The sequence below is a fragment of the Platalea leucorodia genome, assembly GCF_965183815.1.
Source record: "Platalea leucorodia genome assembly, chromosome: 2".
Taxonomy (NCBI): domain Eukaryota; kingdom Metazoa; phylum Chordata; class Aves; order Pelecaniformes; family Threskiornithidae; genus Platalea; species Platalea leucorodia.
In genome coordinates, this window is record NC_138824.1 from 104,445,021 (window position 1) to 104,464,251 (window position 19,231).

Consider the following 19,231-nt stretch of genomic DNA (forward strand, 5'->3'; position numbering starts at 1 on the left):
ATCATTCCTGTACATTTTCTGTCTTGCCAACAGAGCTCACAGGTCTTACTCTGTGGCACCTTTTAAAACTTCCCAGATAACATCAGTTTCAGGAGCTCCTGCTGACAGAGAATATGATTGGAGACCTCCAGCTCCCTTACTTTCCCCTAAATTAAAGGTAAAAGAGAAGCTTTAACTGAGAGAGACCACTATTTCTGCAGGTCATTAGTATTTCTTAGTAGATTCTCACTGAAAAGCAAACCAAACCTCATCTACCTCAGCACTGTTCTTGGCTCTGCTGACTTCCTTTGGCCAACTTATAGAACTCTTAATTTCTGCAGCTAACCTACCAAGTTCTCTAGACCTACTCCACAGCATAACGTTCACACGCTTCAGGTATCAACCACTACTTGCTTTTCCTCATTAGTTTCTGCCCATTCCCCACTATCTCCATGGCACATTGTGCCCCAGTCCGACATAGGAGACTGCTCAGCCCATACATCCGAGTTGGACGCCGGTATTACTCAGTCTTATTGTTAATGTGAACATGCTCAGTAGCAGCAGACTCCTGATTGCCTGGATTTCTGCCTGGATTTCCTCTGGCTCACACAAACAATCAGCATTTGCACACCCACCTACAGTCACTTTCTCCATGTGACGACTTCTTATCAGCACCTTGCTGGTAAACTTTCTCCCCACCTGGCGTTTCTTGGGAATTGGGACAGGAAGAAGAAAAAAGTGCATTTTTGAGACCAACGTAGGCACCAGACTTCGATGCACTGTACTGCTTCCAAACCACCCTCTATCATTTCCTCACTGGTCAAAGCCAGCACTGCCAACAGACACAACTACCCAGGAAGCTGAGCAGCCTGAGGACTGAGAACCCATCCCAGGTGGTCACTTCATTGCAAGACTGTGCTACATAACTCTTCTCAAAACATTATTTCCATGTACAGCCTCTTTCCCTAAAACACCAGCAAGAAGACACAAGAAGCATACAACAGGAGCACAGTAAGACGTGATCTGAAAGTGACAGCCTTAGCACACGGCTGGCACTGTTAACACTGTACGTTAATTCACTGCTGCTTCACAGGTACGTGGCCCCACGATCTGTTTTTTTCTTATTTCCATGGGCTTTCTGGGTGGCGCAGCTTTTGCCAATTTATTTTAACATCTCCCCCACCCCCTTTGTTTTTAAGAGTTAGACAATAGGACCACAAAAATATCGGAAACTTAAGTCTGTTCTAGAGCTGCAGCACCCAGTGCTGGCAACAGAAAACACGCTCCCGTCACCTGCTCATTCATCTTGCAAAGGCCATCAGAAAAGCAAACTACGCAGCCTGCATCCTAAAGTTTGCATCACTGCAGAAAGCCACTGGCTTGCGCTGAAACAGGCCCGGCTTAAACAGGTTACATCTGTGCGAAAGCAAGAGACACATGGAAGTAATCAGCGCGCACTCCCCCGGCTGCAGCGAAGGACGCGTCCGCTTCTATTCCGCCGCTGGAGGGGCGGCTTGGCTCCTCTCGCTCCGGGGGCGAGGGAGGGGAAACGCCGTCCCGCCGCGGCCCCCCTCGCCCTCGCCCTGCCCGCAGGCTCCCCGGGCCGGGCGGCGGCGCCGCGGGGGCGGGCGCGGCTCTCGGCGGGGCGCGGCCGGCGGCCGGGGAAGGGGCCGGGCCCTCCCCCCTCAACGCGCACACGGAGACTTGGGGGGCCCCGTCCCCCCCGCGGCCGGGGAGCCCAGCGCCGTAGCGGGGCGCGGAGCCCAGCGGCCGGGGCGCTCCCGGAGGGAGCGGTACGCGACAGCCCCCACGCCCGCTCCGCGGGGAAGGGACGCGGCCACTTACAGCTCAGGACCCCCAAGTAACCGAGGAGCAGCAGGCGGAGGCTGCGGCTCGCCATCTTCCCGGCAACGGCCGCTCCCCACCGGCGGCAGCGGTTAATAACCGCCGGGCGACGCCGGCGGGGCGTGAGGCGCGGCCGGGGGGGGGCGGCCCGGCCGGCCGCGCCTCGGCCCGGGGTAACGGGGCGGCGCCTGGCGGGCCGGGGGCGCCCGGGGAGGCGGCCGCGGAGCAGGTGCGGCAGCCGGGGCGCAACGCCCGCGCCCGCGGGGCTCTGCCTGCGCGCCGGCGAAGCCAGCCCGCCGCCGCCACCCCGAAAGTTTTAAGGCGTCGGAGGAGGCTGCTCCGAGCGCGGGGAGCGGCGGCGGGCTGCGGGGCTGTGCGCCGGCCTGGGGCGCCCCGGGGCGGGGAGCCGCGGCGGGCGGCGGAGCCGCGGCGGGCGGCAGCTCCGCGGCGGGCGGCAGCTCCGCGCCAGCCCCGGGCGCACCGCTCGCCGCCGCCGCCCCCTCCTCCTCCTCCTCGCCGTGGGGCCAGCGCGATGCCCCCGCGCATCCCGGGGCTGCGTTGCACCGTGTTGTACTCAGCAGCTCTTCCCTCCGATTTATTTATTTTTAAACTCTGAGGTCCTCGTAAGCCCAAGGACATTTGTTGCAACAGAATAAACTTTCATTACGAAAAGCTTAAACTTCTCAAAGCAGACCATAGTCCCTGACGGTACTTTTCCCGAAGTCAAACCCACCCGGGATGGAAGCAGGAATAACAGGGTGAAATCAGGAAACAGAAATTCAGATGTTGCGGAATAACCGAGAGCGACGCGGCGATGAGGCGCGGTTTTCAGTTGCAGACTTGCAACAAAGTCAGAGGGACCCCTTGATCCCGCCCGCCGCGGGCCGCATCCCTGAGCCGGCAGGAGGCCGACTGCGCCGTGACCTTCCAAGCCTTTTGTATTAACAGTTTATACCACTCTAGGCGATTCTTGATTAAATATACAGGAGGTGTAATGGCCCTTTAAATTTATGAATCAAGGAAAATTACTCATTGTGACAGCTAATAGTGCATCTGAGTAGTTTCTAATGACATCTTAAAAATACATTACCACTGATGTAATACGGTTCTATAACGAGAAAAGTATCTTAAGCATTTCTTTGGTAATCAGAACAGCAATGTTGGCTATGTTTTGTTACACTGTAGCAAAATGAGGAAAGATTGTTTATAAATAAAATCTCTAGCAGCTATTTTAATGGAGACCAACGAAGTAGCATGCCATGATGCTCTTCATATCAAGATCTTCTTAGCTTATTTTTCACATGCAAAAATCTATATAGAATACAAGTAATACTTCTGCAAAAAATGTGCATATATATACGTCCAGTATACATTACCAGTATAATGGTGACATACATTTAATAAAATCAAAACTATTCCATAGGCGACAGAGAAAATTCTTTGTTTTGCGTGGCCCAGCACATGGTAACTTTAAGCATATACAAAGTTTCCTTGATTTCAGTAGCACTGCTTTACTGTTTAAAGCCACACGGCGATAGACACAGTGTTGATATAAAATTTAAATACATGGGAGGAGCCTGGTGGAAAGGGTGTATGGGTGGGGAACATTAAGACATGGCAGGACAGGATTAAATTAAGGGATAGCTCATAGGATGACTACTAAAGCCGACGTAATGACAAGGAATCGATGAGGGGAATGAAGAGATGAATCTTGAGGAGAAGGTATCCCATTAGATGATGGGATGAAGTTTAGGCTAGTACAGTAGTCTTTCCACCGCAGTAAACATTCAGTTCTAATTGCCCAAATACATAGACACATACAGGATTTAATTTTGATTTCATTAACATGACTTATACCACAGTAAACCCACTTGGGCCTAGGGCCTATATAAGCATATGGTCAAATTCCTTTTCTGTTCACTGTTTTGTTTCTCTTCTGAGTGAAGCAAACATCCAGTGTACAGGGCTGCCTCCCCAGCATTTCTCTGGCTTTTTCTAGTACAGTTTTGCAGTACGTTCACAGTTTCTTTACATTCCTCTCTTTTATTTCAGCAACAACTAGATCACGGTTTCTCTGCTTGCTTTATACAATTGCAGGAAACACCAGCAACTAAACGAGAGTATTCTGAATGCGTTTACAGAATTATTGGAAAACTGGTTGTAATGCATATCGTTCGTTTCATGTATATACTTTTTCTGTATGTACTTTGCTGAACAATGGTATTCTTAAAAATACTCTAAGTACTTTGTTAGAAGAGTACAAGACTGCTATCCATATTTCTAATCTTTTTAAGTTAAATGTAGTAAAAATATTTTCATTAAACAGCACATAGAGCCCAACAAGGAAGAATTTGTTTGAGATACTCAGTTTAACAGTTATTCTTGGAGCGCTTTCCATAGAGACTCCATTTTAGAATAATAAAAATAGTCTGCAATTAACATCTGCACACAGAATGCTGATCAAGAATAGCTCTCTGATTTTGTAATAACTATTCTAGTCAAGTTCTTTGTGTAGAAAAGCCTTTAAGAATTGCTTGGAAGTGCAACATGATTTCAAGACGTGGCTGCTTCTTAATGATCTCAATAATTCATAAACCAAAAGGTTACCCTCATTTCATTAGATTATATTTTAGATAAATCTACATTCTTACATTGCAATGGAATTCTTCCTCCTTTTAATTAAACTTTCTATTGCAAATGCAGAGTGCTGATGATAATCTGCTCTAACAATACAAGTTTACCTCTTTTAATATGGTACCATCACTCTGTTAAAGAGCTCTGTGTGAAAATATTTTTGAAAAATAATTTGCAAAAATTCTGTGAAACAGTATAAGCCAAAACTCTGACACTTCACTTTGGAAACATTTCATTTTTCTTAGCTACAGGATGATAAATATTAATACAGAGAAATTAATCTATATTAAGAAAATACTCATTTCAGTGATTTCTCCACTCAAAATAGGTTTTATTTTGTAGGGGGAACAAAACTAAATCACCTTAGATTTAGTTTTCTGTGCCTTGCATGCTGATTTCTAGAATAACTTTGAGGTATAATAATAAAAAAACCAGTACAACAAATTAGAACTGCTAATAGTTGTCTTGCTATAAAGAAAAGGATTAGAGCACTGTGATAGAACACTGCATCTCTATTAGGCTGTTAAAATATTTCATATCTAATGTGCCAGCCAAACTTGAACCAGGAAATCCAGAAAATGTGAGGGTAGAACAAGATAACAGTAATACAAGTTACTTGTTCTCAGTAGCTTTTTTCTGTGAATACCCCTCCTCCATTTTCTGGAATATCTTGTATAATTTTATCTTTGACTTGCAAAGTACAGTATTAATGCCATTTTTTTCAATTGAATTTGCAAGATTACTGCCACTGAGCAGGCAGCTCAGTAGCAATCAAAGGTACATTTCTAAAAAAGATCCACCAAATTGGATGGCATTGTAGGACGTTTCCTAATTCAACCTAAGCAATAGTGGACAAATTGTGAGCCACGATGCTGATGGTGGTAGATTCAGAATTATTTCACCACAGCGTGCACAGTGTGCACAGGAATGCATATATGAAACTGCACTTTAAGCCAGGCCAGTGAAATAATGTGAATAAAACATAATCTTTCAGCAATAGTGATCCTGCAATTTGTACCACTTCGGTGATCTCGTGTTCAGCGCCTCGTACAGCGCTGCCACAGTTGTCTACCTAGAGGGTAAGCAGTGAGAAATGGATGAGAATGGCAGAGGGAGGGGCAGGAGTTTTTAAGCCAGTTTTGCTTTTGAGGCAATCTTGCTTCCCTGAGAGCCGTAAACCGTCACGGTTTGTCACTTACCCGTGATGGTTGCATCACATACTCTGGCATAAGAGCACTTAATGGGGTTACTGTTGCCTCGTAGGGCAACCTCCCATTTTCTTCTGTACGTTATAAAATAACATCCACGGTTTGCCTGAAAGTCAAAAGGCTTTATGAAGTCTGATGCGTTGTAATTATTCTTGAACTGTTTTTCACTTTTGTTACCTTTTTGTCTCTTCTCGGTAGCACAAACATGCTCCATGTTGTGACACACTAAAAGCTGCTGGACTTCAGCCAAACCCTTCCCAGAGTACTTCTCAGTCAGAAGGCTTTTGTCTTTTGGCATTGAGGGATTGATAGGTGAGGGATTGCACCGAGCCTTTACGTCCCCCCCCAGAGGATGCTGACAGGGCCATGTTTGGCAGCTGAGAGTGACCCCCAGCTGGCCCTCGGCTCAGTCCGTGGGGTTCGAGTGGACCCAGGGGTTTTTACCCTCTCACAGAAGCCTCAAGTAAATATACTGTAGTAAACAGAGAAATGATATTACAGTTGTGAGCCAGCTGTGTCAGCATGAATCAAAAATGAGCTTGAAGACTGAACTTTTTAATTAACCCCAAATCTATGCCACTGTTGTTCCTCTTTTCTGCTTTTGTCCAGGGGCTGTAGAGATGCCAGCTGAACCCTGGGTGATATTTCCAGCAGCTTTGGATGTCTTTTGATTTCCACCGGGGGGCAAAGCTTTGCACTGTCACTCTGTTGGACAGGGATTACCAAAAGGCAGAGGGCTATGACTATGCTCCTCTTGTAGTCTTCAGCATGTTATGAGTCCCAGATGGTTTTTATCTGCGTTGTGCTTCCAGAGTGACATCAAACAAGTGGAAGGAGGGACCAGATATTCTGCCACATTTTTCTGAAGATTAAGCTGAACAAAAAGTTGCAAATACTTGTACAAAAGAAGATTTAGAGATTAGAAAGTGGCAATTTAAAACAGAGAGAGAGACATATAATAAAGGAGTGTGCAGTATCAAATAGGATTTTACTCTTGTTGTTCAAGACTTCCTCAGAGTGATAGAATAGGGTTTGTTTCTCTTTCATTCTCCAAACATTTTGAATTTATCTCCTCATAGAGTAAAAATGTTCTTTTTACACCCTACATTGTGAATTTGTTGGGTTTTTTTTACCGTTTAAAACAAAACAATTATGTGATGTGATCATTGACTGCATATGATTCCTCAAGCCGTAGAATAAAAAGTTAATAGAAGAAATGGTGCAGTTGAGCTATAGTGATATAAATAATAATAGCATCTTTGTGTTTTCTCAGGACCTTTCACCTCAAGGCTATAAACTGTTTTACACACACAAGTATGTAGCCTACAATAAGCCTGGTGCACTGAAAAATAACTTGTATTTAACTTGTTTTAAAAAATGAGGAAGCAGGATGATTGACCTGCTGAAATTCTTAATCTATCAAATAGTGTAAGGAAGGGCACAAATAGCTACTGAACTCGCACACCTGGTTTTCTGGATGAGAGCCCGGGTGAGCAGGGAAGCCAGTGCCAGGTACCGAACCAGGAGGAGCCAGCTGTCCTGCTGCTCTGCAGCCGCGTCTCCACAGTGGAAAATTCTGTGTCTGTTGCCGGCCCTTGCCAGTATTAACACTTTTTTTTTTTTTTTTTTTTTGATGCTGACTTTAATTACACCCTTTAGCTCTTAATGGCACTAATTCAGTGTAACTGTTTGACATTGGCATTCTTGATGGCTGTTGTTATACCTTTGCCAATTGGGAATTGGGCTGAAGACCACCATCAGCTAAACTGTAAAGCATTGAAACAAATGCTGAGTAATTTCACAAATTTTAACAAATTTTAATGCAAGCCATGGTTTTCCTACCTGGGCAGGAGCTAGTTTGTGCTCGGCTTCAATCTTTTGGGGAGGAAGGGCAGTAGGGAGGTCAGTGATGGCGAAGGGGAGCTGGCGGTGAGGAGCTGCGGTTACAGGGCCTGCCGGCGGCCCTGCCGCAGCAGGGAGCCGGGCACCAAAGACCCTTTCCACCAGCCACCGGGCTGTTAATGTTAATGCTGTAACCCCAGTACTGCACATCTGTGATCCTTGCTACGAGCTGGCTGAATATACACCTTAAGGCCATCCAAAAGCTGCTGGTTTCAGGGATGACCTTACTGCCCAGTGAAATGAGGCCTGTTCAGGCAAAGGAAGGGCAGAGGGGCTAGGCATTACACGCACAGCATACCGGAGTGTATTGGGTTTGCGTGGCAAGGTTTTGGTAGCAGGGGGGGCTACAGGGGTTGCTTCTGTGAGAAGATGCTAGAAGCTTCCCCCATGTCCGATACAGCCAATGCCAGCCAGCTCCAGGACGGACCCACTGCTGGCCAAGGCTGAGCCCATCAATGATGGTGGTAGCCCCTCTGTGATAACATATTTACGGGGAAAAAAAAAGCCTGTGCAACAGCAGCCGGAGAGAAGAGTAAGAATATGTGAGAGACACAACCCTGCAGACACCTGACCTTGGTGGTCAGTGAAGAAGGAGGGGGAGGAGGTGCTCCAAGAGCTGGCACAGAGATTCCCCTGCAGCCCGTGGTGAAGACCATGGTGAGGCAGGCTGTCCCCCTGCAGCCCATGGAGGACCCCACACCAGAGCAGGTGGATGCCTGAAGGAGGCTGTGACCCCATGGGAAGCCTGTGCTGGAGCAGGCTCCTGGCAGGACCTGTGGACCCATGGAGAGAGGAACCCACGCTGGAGCAGGCTCCTGGCAGGACCTGTGGACCAGTGCAGAGAGGAGCCCACGCTGGAGCAGGTTTGCTGGCAGGACTTGTGACCCTGTGGGGGACCCAGGCTGGAGCAGTCTGTTCCTGAAGGACTGCACCCCGTGGAAGGGATCCATGCTGGAGCAGTTCATGAAGAACTGCAGCCCACGGGAAGGACTCACGTTGGAGAAGCCAGTGGAGGACTGTGTGCCATGAGAGAAACCCCACGCTGGAGCAGTGGAAGAGTGTGAGGAGTCCTCCCCTGAGGAGGAAGGAGCGGCAGAGACAACGTGTGATGAACTGACCCCAACCCCCACTCCCCGTCCCCCTGCGCTGCTGGAGGGGAGGAGGCAGAGAATTTGGGAGTGAGGTTGAGCCCAGGAAGAAGGGAGGGGTGGGGGGAAGGTGTTTTAAGATTTAGTTTTTATTTTCTCATTACCTTACTCTGGTTTGACTGGTAATAAATTAAACTAATTTCCCCAAGTCAAGTCTGTTATGCCCATGATGTTGACTGGTGAATGATCTCTCCCTGTCCTTATCTCGACCCACGAGCCTGCCATTATGTTTCCTCTCCCCCGTCCCGCTGAGGAGGGGGAGCGATAGAGCGGCTTTGGCGGGCAGCTGGCGTCCAGCCAAGGTCAACCCGCCACACGGAGCTGATATGTACGTAACGGGGCCGCTGATGGCAGGGCCAAAGGCTGGGGGCGAGGAGGGCCAGCGCCCCGCTGCCCCGGGCCGCCGCCGCCCCGCAGGCCCCGCGCTGCGCCGGGAGGCGGCCCCGGCCCGGCCCCGCGGCGCCCCCTGGCGGCCGCGGGAGGAGCGCCGGGCGGAACCGCGCTGCCGCCGCCGCTGTTTCCGGCGGAGCCGGGGGAGGTGGCACCGGGGCGGCGGGACTCGGCCGGAGCATGGCGGCGCGCTGGGCAGCCCGCCGCCTGCGGGGCGGGCGGGAAGGGTGCCGTGAGTGGCGGCGGGCCGGGCGCGGGGGCCTGCGCGGGCGCAGCGGGGCGCCGGGCTGGTTGCGGGCTTGTCCTGCGCCGGTGCTTTGAGGGGCCCGGCGTGGGGCGGCCGGGCCTGGCCGTGCGGGGCGGCTCGGGCCCCCGGCCCCAGGAGGCCGCCGTGGGCGCGGGCCGGGGCGCGGCGGCCGTGGGGACGAGGCGCGGGTGCGGTCCGCAGGGGCCTGTCTGAGGGAGGAGCCTTTGCCGCCGGAGAAGGTCGTTCAGCTTTCGTTGCTTCAGAGTTTTCTGTTGTGACTGCAGGCAGGCATTGCAGGGACCAAGAACGGACGGGCGGTAGGAGCTGCTGAAGGGCTCACCTTATGCATATTGAGACAAACACATGGATTAGCAGTGCAGTGGCCTGTCTTCCTTTCTGTAGAAACAAGCATCTTATAAAAAGGCCTTAAAAACTCCTTATTGCTTATTTCAGATTATTTCTTTTACCAGGGTTCATGTCCACACCGACTGTTTCTCGACTGACGTCAGAGGAGGTGATTAAGATGCGTAATGAGCTCTTTACCAAAGAGAAAGAGAGACAGTTATCTCTGTATCCACGAATCGAGAAAATCGAAGTAAAATACACTGGGAAGTCTCACCCTGGCAGTGTGTTTGTAATGAACAAAGCTTTGTCTACTCCATACAATTGTGCCATGCGTAAGTGAATGGACTCCTAAACTAACGTTGTGCCCCTGGTGATGAAAGCTGTGCTGTCAGTTGAAGTACTTGTCATGCAAATTTGAAATGTTGATATTGACATTTTAACGACCGAGGTAACAGGTGTGCATTCAGAATATTTGTAGTTGGTATGTTTAAAGTACATTTGTACTAAAATACATCATCAGAAACTGAGGTAATTTTTGGAGGCTCTGTTAACAGCTCATCCTTCCAAGCCATTCACAAAAGTAAAACTTGCAGTTTGTTGTTACAAATGCAGGGTTCTAAACTCCTGACTCTGAGGAGTATGGTTAGTAACTGTGTAACACTTTTTTCATTTTCTTTAGACTTAACTGAATGGCATTGCAGGAAATCTGTTCTAGCTCTTGTGGATGGTGAAGTCTGGGATATGTACAGACCCTTGACCAAATCATGTGAAATTCAGTTCCTTACTTTCAAAGATGAAGATCCAGAGGAAGTAAACAAGGTAAGTCTGTATCTTATCCTAGTGTAGGTGAGCCTGAATATGACCACTTGATTCTGTATGCCCCCTTCTGTCTGCTTTCTTGAACTTTGGTGTTGTGAAAGTTCAGATATTTTTAATAGTTGGTTGGCACATTACGTTATCGTTAGTTGGACCGGGGTGTGGGCTAGGTGATGTGCGGACATCCTTTTCAACCTATATTGTTGTATTATTGTATGACTTCAGTTTTAAATATCTCCAGGGAAACATCTGGCTTGTATTTTAAATGCAGTTTTGATTTTTTTGATTGATTCTCTATGGAGAATCATCTCCAAATAGAAGTTTAAATACTAGAGAAAGTAATGCTTGGGTTGACAGCTACGTTTGTGCCTAATTCAGTTAAATGTTCGTGTTCTTTTGGAATAAATAGCTGATGCTCATCTGGTATGGGTTGTTAGCTTCTAGGTAACAAATCTGTGCTTTGAAATTCTCTTTATAGGCCTATTGGCGTTCCTGTGCCATGATCATGGCATGTGTATTAAAGCGGGCATTCAAAGATGAGTACTCAGTGAATCTGATCAAAGCTCCAGAAGTGCCAGGTGATATAAGTGTTTTATACTGATTGTCTTTTGGTGCTTCTTAAGTGACTGTCTAATAATGTTACCAAAAAAGTCAGAGGCTCCTTTTCCAGTTATTGAAGGTACTTAGCATTGATTTGTGTATTACATGCTGTTGTAGCCTTTAATTTATAGCAATTGCACTGAAAACAATTTTGTTACCAAAGCACACAAAATTGGTCTGTGGCAACTGGGTTTCAGACCACTTAGGATTTTATAGGTTAAATTAATAACTTGAGGACATAATCTTTTTATTGTGAAGTTACATGAGTAAGGTATTTAGAAGATGTGATGTGTTGCTGTGAAATTTGCCCTAATGACTACATAACCTTGTAAGCGCTTGAGATACTAAAAATTACAATGTATACATCAAGTTGGAAGATTATTGAAATACAAATGGGGTTAGTAACAGCTTTTGCTCCTCTGTGACCTGATACAGGTTTAATCTACCATTTGACTGTATAGTCATAGCTGCAAATTTATATTTTGTGATGGATTTCTTGAAATCATTTTGTTTTTCTTCTCGTTTGTTTTGATACAAGTGTGTATTGTGTCAATGAAATATGTACTTTGTTACAAACATGAATATTTTTCTCTTTGGAATTGGAATTGCAGTGATCTCTGGAGCTTTCTGTTACGATGTAATTTTGGACAATAGACTGAATGACTGGAAACCAACAAATGTAAGAACAATAACTTCTTCCTCGAAAAGTTATAAAGTTTGCCCAGTGGTTCTTTTCTAATGGGGGAGAGGGGGCAGCAAGTTTTTTTTTTCCTTTTCATAGGGTATATCTACACTAGTATTTTATTTTAGGTCAGGAGTACTCTTTGGAAACTAATCTCTGCATTTACCGCATACTGGCTTTCATGGCAGCGTGGTCTCAGAGCACACAAACTGGGTTCCTTTCAGATGAAATTAAACCTAGAGCTGTCCTCCAAATACTTCCAGGTTTTAAGTGTATGGGGCTAGAGTAGCTCTAGTCTGAAATACAATTCCCAAAATAGTTGTCGTGGCTGTTGGGACCTCAGTGCCATCTTTGTTACTATACACATCTGCTCCTACTCAGCCACTCTTGCCTGGTAATGCAGATGCAAACATAGCTGTATAGCCTTTTTGTGAATAAAGCCCACTGGAAATAAAAATGTGTGTAATGTATGTATTTTCACCTAGTGGTTTACAGCATAATGAGTTTATTGTTGTAAAAGAACCGTGAGCACATTCAGCTGAAGCTTTCCTTAATAGCTTGCTTATATTTCATGCTCTTCGGTAAATCTAACAATCTAAAACCTTTAAGTCTCATAAATGTTTGGTAGCTGGTGTGATCACGAGTGTTTTACTCGTCTGGTGTCTTTTCTTGTTCTCATGCCCAAATATTAGCAGAGGTGTGTATGGCTAACAAAGCCATGTTGGTACAATGCAGAATTTTTCTTCAATATGATCTTGTAGTTGAAGTAACCTAGTCTGAAAGGTTTTCTAAGTGACATTATAGATATAATTTCTCCTAATAACAATTTCCTATTTATCGACAAATCTGAGTATGCAGAGCTTTGGGTTCAGGACCAAGGTGATCAATGTCTATTTATTAATTATTTAGTACTTTTTTCTTTTGATTCCATCAGAATAGAGGTCATTTGTAAGTGGAATCATGACTCTGAGAAACAGGATACCCAGATGAATATTTAACAGTAGCAAGACTGTATGTGTGTATATCATGTTGGGAAAACCTGAGAAGTTTAACTCCAATTAATAGGTATTGTTTCTGATGGAAAAATGCGTGTTGATTTCACTGGGTATTGAATCAGTCCATTCAAACAGCAATGATCTGTAGCAATCTGTTGCAGATAAATAGAGTTAAAATCCTACAGCAATATTCTTATATTTAGGATTTATAGCAGATGATCCCTATTGTTTTGACTAATATTTAGTGTTTCCTATGTGTTGTCTATTCAGTACAGCTGTGAAACAGTGGTGACAGTTTTATATGTATCAACTGTTTTTTTAGGACGACTTCCGTTCTCTTACAAGGGATGTCAGAAAGCTAATTCATAAAGACCTGCCATTTGAAACACTGCATGTTGAAGCAAAAGTAGCACGTGAAATGTTTCAACATAACAGGTAAGTGTCTGAATTTGCCTTTCCTTTAGAAAGGCAATTAGAAATTAATTTAAATCTCTGCTTGTTTTTGTAAATCTAAAATAACATGTGACAGGTGCAGTAAGAAATTACTTCTCTGACTACTCTGAATGAACATGCCTCTGTTCTCTTTGTCACACTACCTTACTTCATTTTTAATGTTCTCTCCAGAGGCCAACACCAGGCACCTTTACTGGATGCAGTTTTGTGACAAATGGAAAGACTGTAGAATTCTTAGTTTAATAGTGAGCTTCAGGATTTCACTGCTTTTAATTTGAAGCTCTGGTGGTTAGATTTGATGTGCTAGTTACTCTTAGCCTTTGCTGAAAGGCTTTCATAGTCAAAGAAATATAGATTTTTCATATCTTGGTATCTTCAAATGAAGATTTGATGAAATGCAGTTTTGGAGCTCTGCAGGGGGAAAATGGGTAAAATACTCTGGCTTGTGCTATAAAAGAAGGCTTGTTCAAAACACTCCAGTCTTCTCTGCTGAAAAAACACTTAAGCAATGTTTTGGGAAAAACATTCTCTGGTCCACAGCTTTTTCGCGGTTGGGGAGAGGTGGGGGGAAATGATAAATAATTTATAATGTTGGGAACCAAAATAAAATTATGCTAAAGCTAAAGTTGCAGAAATAACTAGTTTTTTAGCTTAATAATGAAGATGCTATTAATGTGACGTATGGACTAGCATCTCTTCGCTATGTTGGCTGACAAGCATTGACAGCAGGTGGGAGCTGACTTTTGATAATAGCTTTAGACATTGTATGTGTATTTGTGTGTGTGTGTGTGTAGGAAGAGCAGAGAACACTGATAGTGTCTTCTGGTCTTACATGTGACTTGAAAACCTCTTATTTTTATTTGAAGTAGTAGGTTCATTTTATCTTTCTGAAGAAAACACTGGTGAGAGACCATGGCACTCCTATGACATATACATAGAATAGAATAGATTAGAGTAGACTATTTCAGTTGGAAGGGCCCTACAACGATCATCTAGTCCAACTGTGTGACCAATTCAGGGCTGACCAAAAGTTAAAGCATGTTATTAAGGGCATTGTCCAAATGCCTCTTAAACACTGCCAGGCCTGGGGCATCGACCACCTCTCTAGGAAGCCTGTTCCAGGGTTTGATCATCCTCTTGGTAAAGAAATGCTTCCTAGTGTCTAGTCTAAACCTCTCCTGCACACGGTACTTTAGGTAAGGCAGCACCAACACTGAATACAGCAGGGATAATCACTTCTTTTGACCGGCTGGTTATACTGTGTTTGATGCACCCCAGGATGCAGTTTGCCCTCTTGGCTGCCCGGGCACACTGCTGACTCACATTGAGCCTGCTGTTGACCAGCACCCCCAGATCCCTTTCTGCTGGGCTGCTCTCCAGCCACTCCTCTCCCAGTTTATACTCGTGCCTGGCAGTACTCCATCCTAGGTGCAGAATCCGGCATTTCGACGTGTTAAATTTAATCCCATTAATCATAGCCCAATGCCCCAATCTCTCTAGATCCCTCTGCAAGGCCTCTGGTCCCTCAAGAGAGTTAACAGCACCTCCCAGTTTGGTATCATCAGCAAACTTACTAATGGTGCATTCAACTCCTGCATCCAGATCGTTGATAAAAATACTGAACAGAACTGGCCCTAGAATTGAACGCTGAGGAACACTGCTGGTGACCGGTCGCCAACCAGATGTAGCCCCGTTCACTACAATCCTTTGAGCTCTGCCCTTCACCCAGTGCACAGTGAACCTGCCTATCCCACAGTTGGACAACTTGTCCAGAAGGATGCTGTGAGGGACAGTATCAAAAGCCTTATTAAAATCCAGAAAAACTACATCCACAGCCTTCCCTTTGTCCGCTAGGCAGGTGACCTTATCATAGAAGGATATCAAATTACTTAAACAGGACTTTCCCTTTGTGAACCCATGTTGACAGTGCCTGATGATTGCATTATTCCGTAAATGCCTTTCAATAGTACTCAGTGTAATCTTCTCCATAATTTTTCCAGGAACTGAGGTTAGACTAACAGGTCTGTATGACGTGCTTTATGAAACATGCCAATACGTGTTACATAAAATTAAGAATTTAAACCTGTTTCAAAGCTCATGTAAATATGAGCATGATTTTTAAGAATGCTCCTTAAATCAATCTCTTAAGTATTCTTATAAGAACTAGGTGTTAAAGGTGAGGATTTTTTAAGTCTTTTTTTTTGTCTTGTTCAGATACAAAATGGAGATGATAGAACGAAAAGCTTCTCAGAATATGGAAGGAATTGTAACATTACATAGGTGAGCGAAACTGAACTCTCATTCTGTAATGATTCACTTAAAGATTTGATTATATTGCAAGTACTCTCTGCAAGTGAGAAGAGTTACTTGTGATGGTTTTCAATTTAGAAATCACTTGTATTCATTGCTGTCTGTAATCTGTCTTAAGTTGTTATTTGGGTGTTGGTTTTTTTTTTTAATACAATCATTGTTTTGTGATAGTTAACACTTGGTGGATCTCACATTTCTATTTCTTGTTATGTTAAAGGTGGTAAGTGCCAGAGAAGTGTGACTGCTTTAAATGCTTTTACATAAGATCTAAATAAATATATACAGCTTGACAGGTTAAATAAAATACAAACTAAATACTTGTTTGAAAACAAGAGTTAGCATTGTATAGTGGGTTTTTCTTCCAAAGTTGTCAAGATCTTCCTAACTGGCAAGCTGCTGCCTTGTAGTGGTGGAGATGAGAATGGAGCTGGCTCCTGGGATGCAGTGTAAGATACAAAGTTCCTGCTGAAGGCAGGAAGCTTGTGTTGTATCTCGGACCTCTAAAAGAATCTGTGACTAGCTTAGGCTAGTGTAGGATATTCAGTTTTCTAGGTATCTAAATTGTTCTGCATTTGATTTTGAAGTCCTCATCTCTCTAAAGGAACAGATGTCTTTGCAGTGACGGTTCTTGAAATTTTAGAATGATGTTGTGTCTGTTATTCCTCCTTCTTCCCACTCTCTAGTTTGCTCAGTAAAAGGGAAAATGGGCTTACCCACTGATTTCTGGGAGAGGTTTGTTCTGAATGTTCTTTTGTTGTAAATATTTTTGTCTCTTACTTTTCTTAATTGATTTGCAGTTTTCCAAGACCTGAAAGGGAAATATCTGTGCAGGTTGTAAACAGTGTGGTGTGGAAAATGCGTGACAAATCTTTTTCTGGTGAATGACAGTTATCCCACTTTGCCAACATGCTTTCAAAGATTTGTTAAACCTAGGATCCTCTTTCTAGACTTGAGGTTTAAATTTCATAAACTCATTTTAGGAAATTGTATGACCTGTACTTTTGCTTCATGAAACCTGGAAATGCTGAACTAGGGATTTGTTTAGATTTGGTTTGGAATTTGTCTGGATTTTCTTTCATCTGTTCTGTAGATAGGAATTTGCTAATAAAAAACAAATAGGCTTGTACTTCTCTCCGAATATATTTGACATAGGGGCTTGTTTTTGCTCCCATCAGGTTTGGTGACTTTGTAGATATTACTGAAGGCCCTCATATTCCAAGGACAAGTTTCTGTTTCCAGTATGAGATAACGGCAGCCCATAATCTTCAGACTAACCAATCTGAATTGATAAGGAGGTTCCAGGGTGTGTCCCTGCCAATCCATTTGAAGGTAACTAATCCATTTTGTACAGGTTTTCCTTCTTTAAGTTAGTGCATTTGGCTGACTTTCTGATCTTTATTATATGCTGTGCTGGTCACCGAACATTATTCAGAGGTGAGAACAGCAGCAGAAAGGGAAAGTCCATGATGATGACTATGTTGGATATTTGGGATTTGTTTTCTTGGAACTATTGTGGATGTGAAATCAGAACTAGAAAAGTTTGCATCAGAGGGCCCTTGATGTTATTTTTCAGTACTGAAAGTGTTGTTTCGATTGTGCAATTTCTGCATGGATATTTCATTCACCTTGCCTTAGTTGTGCATGCTAATCTTCTGAAATTGAGGCTGCTGATAGTGTTTATTCATATTCGGGAAAGAGCAGAACTTTGAATTTATACTCATGATAAAGGATACCGTTTCAAAGTCTTTCATGACACCAAAGTAAAACTTAACAACAGTAACAAAAAAAGTCTTAGCACTAATCAGTCTTAAACAAAGGCTTTGCAGAACTATAGGTGGAGGCAGGAGTCTTTCTTCCCATTTCTGTTGACTTAGATGATTTTGACCTGTGGTCTAGCACATGGGCTATTGTCTCAGTCGGGGAAGTTTTCAAGGGACAAGTGGGCATCGGGGATTCCTCACCTTGTCTCTGTGTACCCTTCCTCTATTTTAATTCCCATTTTTGCCCATTACCCCCGCAATGAATGGGTGTGATCAGCAGACATTTATTCAAGTCCCCCAAAGGAATATGGGCAAATTGAACACTGAAATCATAACCTATAACGTCTGAATTAGGGATTGTTATGGTTTTGTGCCATCATTTCTGTACACTTGTCAGAATCTTTTCTATAAGAAGTCTGGTTTTTGGGTTCGGTTTTTTTTTTTTGGTTGGTTGGTTGGGCTTTTTTCCTCCAGTAACAACATTTATCACTTAATGACATTTAATACAGGCTCACCACACTGTGTGGCACAAACTTCTGGAAAGATCGAAGAGGCTGGTAAGTCTCATTAGCAGTGAAGTACAGCTTACCAAATATAAAGATATGCTGTGATAGAGTAGAATTTGAATGATTAGAGATGGGTAATGTCTTCAAGGACATATCTTTAGGACTAGAAATGTTCACAGGTGAAGAAAAATCAGATGCACACGAAATCTCTAAGCTGTTGTTAATTATCACTTTAAACTAGATTAGTATTTTTCAAATTTGTCTCTAGAATTAATGTTGGTATTGTGTGTGTAAAATTTCAAAGTATTTTTTCCTGTTTTAACTGTGAACATGAAATAAGAAAACTAAAAATTGGAATAATGTACTTACACTTACCTAGATTTTAGGTAGTAACAAGTTTTCTGCCACGGGTTTGAGAGAACACATACGAACATGTTTCTTGCAAGTAAATGCAGGCGTGAAATCTAATACCACTGGGTGAACCTAGGTGGAAGTTACTGGAGATAAAAGGGAATGCTGTTTCAGTAAGCTGCATAAATGCAGTAGTTTGAGGGTTTTTTTTGCTGTTTTAAACATACATGGAAAATAAGTTTCTTGCGAATATACTTCTGTTAAACCACCAGTGTTTCAAAGTTGAAACGTACTTATCCAAGAGAAGCTTTACAATGACTGAATAAATGCAAAAGGTAAGTTCTTAAGATAAATGGAACTATAAAATATCCTAAGCTGCATATAACCAGAGACTCACTTCCAAGGCATGCTTAAGCATGGGAAATCTTCATAAGAATTAAACAGTAGATGTTTAGGAGCCTTCAGGTCAAATATTTTATGTACTTGTGTGGCAAGAGAGAGAGAAAAAAATGCTGTATGTCTACGGAAACTTGTTAGCCAAGGATGTGCTCGGAGCCTAACCCATGATATTTTTCTATGATATTAGTTTGAAGATGCTTGTAATTCAAGTTGTTTAATTTTGGAGACAATAATTGTTTTCCAGGATCAAGGAGAATTAAATAATGTTTAAAAATATAACAGAATTGTTATGTTTCTGCAGGTCACTGAAGAAAAATGTTTGGAAGCAGCAGCAGAATGTCGTGAGGCAAAAGATGGAACTGAAGAAGGAAAAACTGTATCAATTTAAATTAACTTTAACCTCTAAATGTACATAATAAAATGTGTATTTTTTACATGACTTTTGTGCTGCATATAAAAATGTCTTGGTTAATTCATTTGAACTCTGTGGACCTAAATCACGGATAGATCTAATGCCAGTATCAGACACTTCAGTCCAGTTGAATGTCAATTCAAAAAAAAAGGGGGGGGAGGAAAAAAAAGTAATGTTTTCTTTGCGATAACTCATCTTGCAAGTTACCTTTTGTCCTTATCTCAACAACAATTGCATGTGTCCATATGT

General features: G+C 43.7%; 2 protein-coding genes across 5 annotated transcripts in view; one reads left to right on the forward strand and one right to left on the reverse strand.

Annotated features, from left to right (window-relative positions):
* The window catches only part of JAM2 (junctional adhesion molecule 2), a 38,378-nt gene extending 36,468 nt beyond the window's left edge, over nt 1-1,910 (reverse strand). The window contains exon 1 of one of the 2 annotated variants that reach the window (XM_082333167.1): nt 1,825-1,910. In XM_082333167.1, the coding sequence (XP_082189293.1) occupies nt 1,825-1,879 (55 nt within the window). In that variant the 5' untranslated portion in view covers nt 1,880-1,910. The remainder of the gene's footprint in view (nt 1-1,824) is intronic. The other variant, XM_082333168.1, reaches the window with a different exon arrangement.
* A 7,356-nt stretch (nt 1,911-9,266) lies between these two features.
* MRPL39 (mitochondrial ribosomal protein L39) lies at nt 9,267-19,009 on the forward strand. Of its 3 annotated transcripts, XM_082337887.1 has the most exons (11): nt 9,267-9,338; nt 9,824-10,030; nt 10,378-10,517; nt 10,993-11,092; nt 11,726-11,793; nt 13,114-13,226; nt 15,459-15,524; nt 16,730-16,883; nt 17,824-17,871; nt 18,444-18,506; nt 18,872-19,009. In XM_082337887.1, the coding sequence occupies exons 1-10, from the start codon at nt 9,287-9,289 to the stop codon at nt 18,495-18,497; spliced, it is 1,002 nt and encodes a 333-aa protein (XP_082194013.1). In that variant the 5' UTR covers nt 9,267-9,286; the 3' UTR covers nt 18,498-18,506; nt 18,872-19,009. The 3 variants fall into 3 exon arrangements, with proteins under 3 accessions (XP_082194013.1, XP_082194012.1, XP_082194014.1); XM_082337886.1 differs by lacking the exon at nt 18,444-18,506; XM_082337888.1 differs by lacking the exons at nt 9,267-9,338; nt 18,444-18,506 and adding an exon at nt 9,377-9,592.
* Nucleotides 19,010-19,231: the final 222 nt, after the last annotated feature.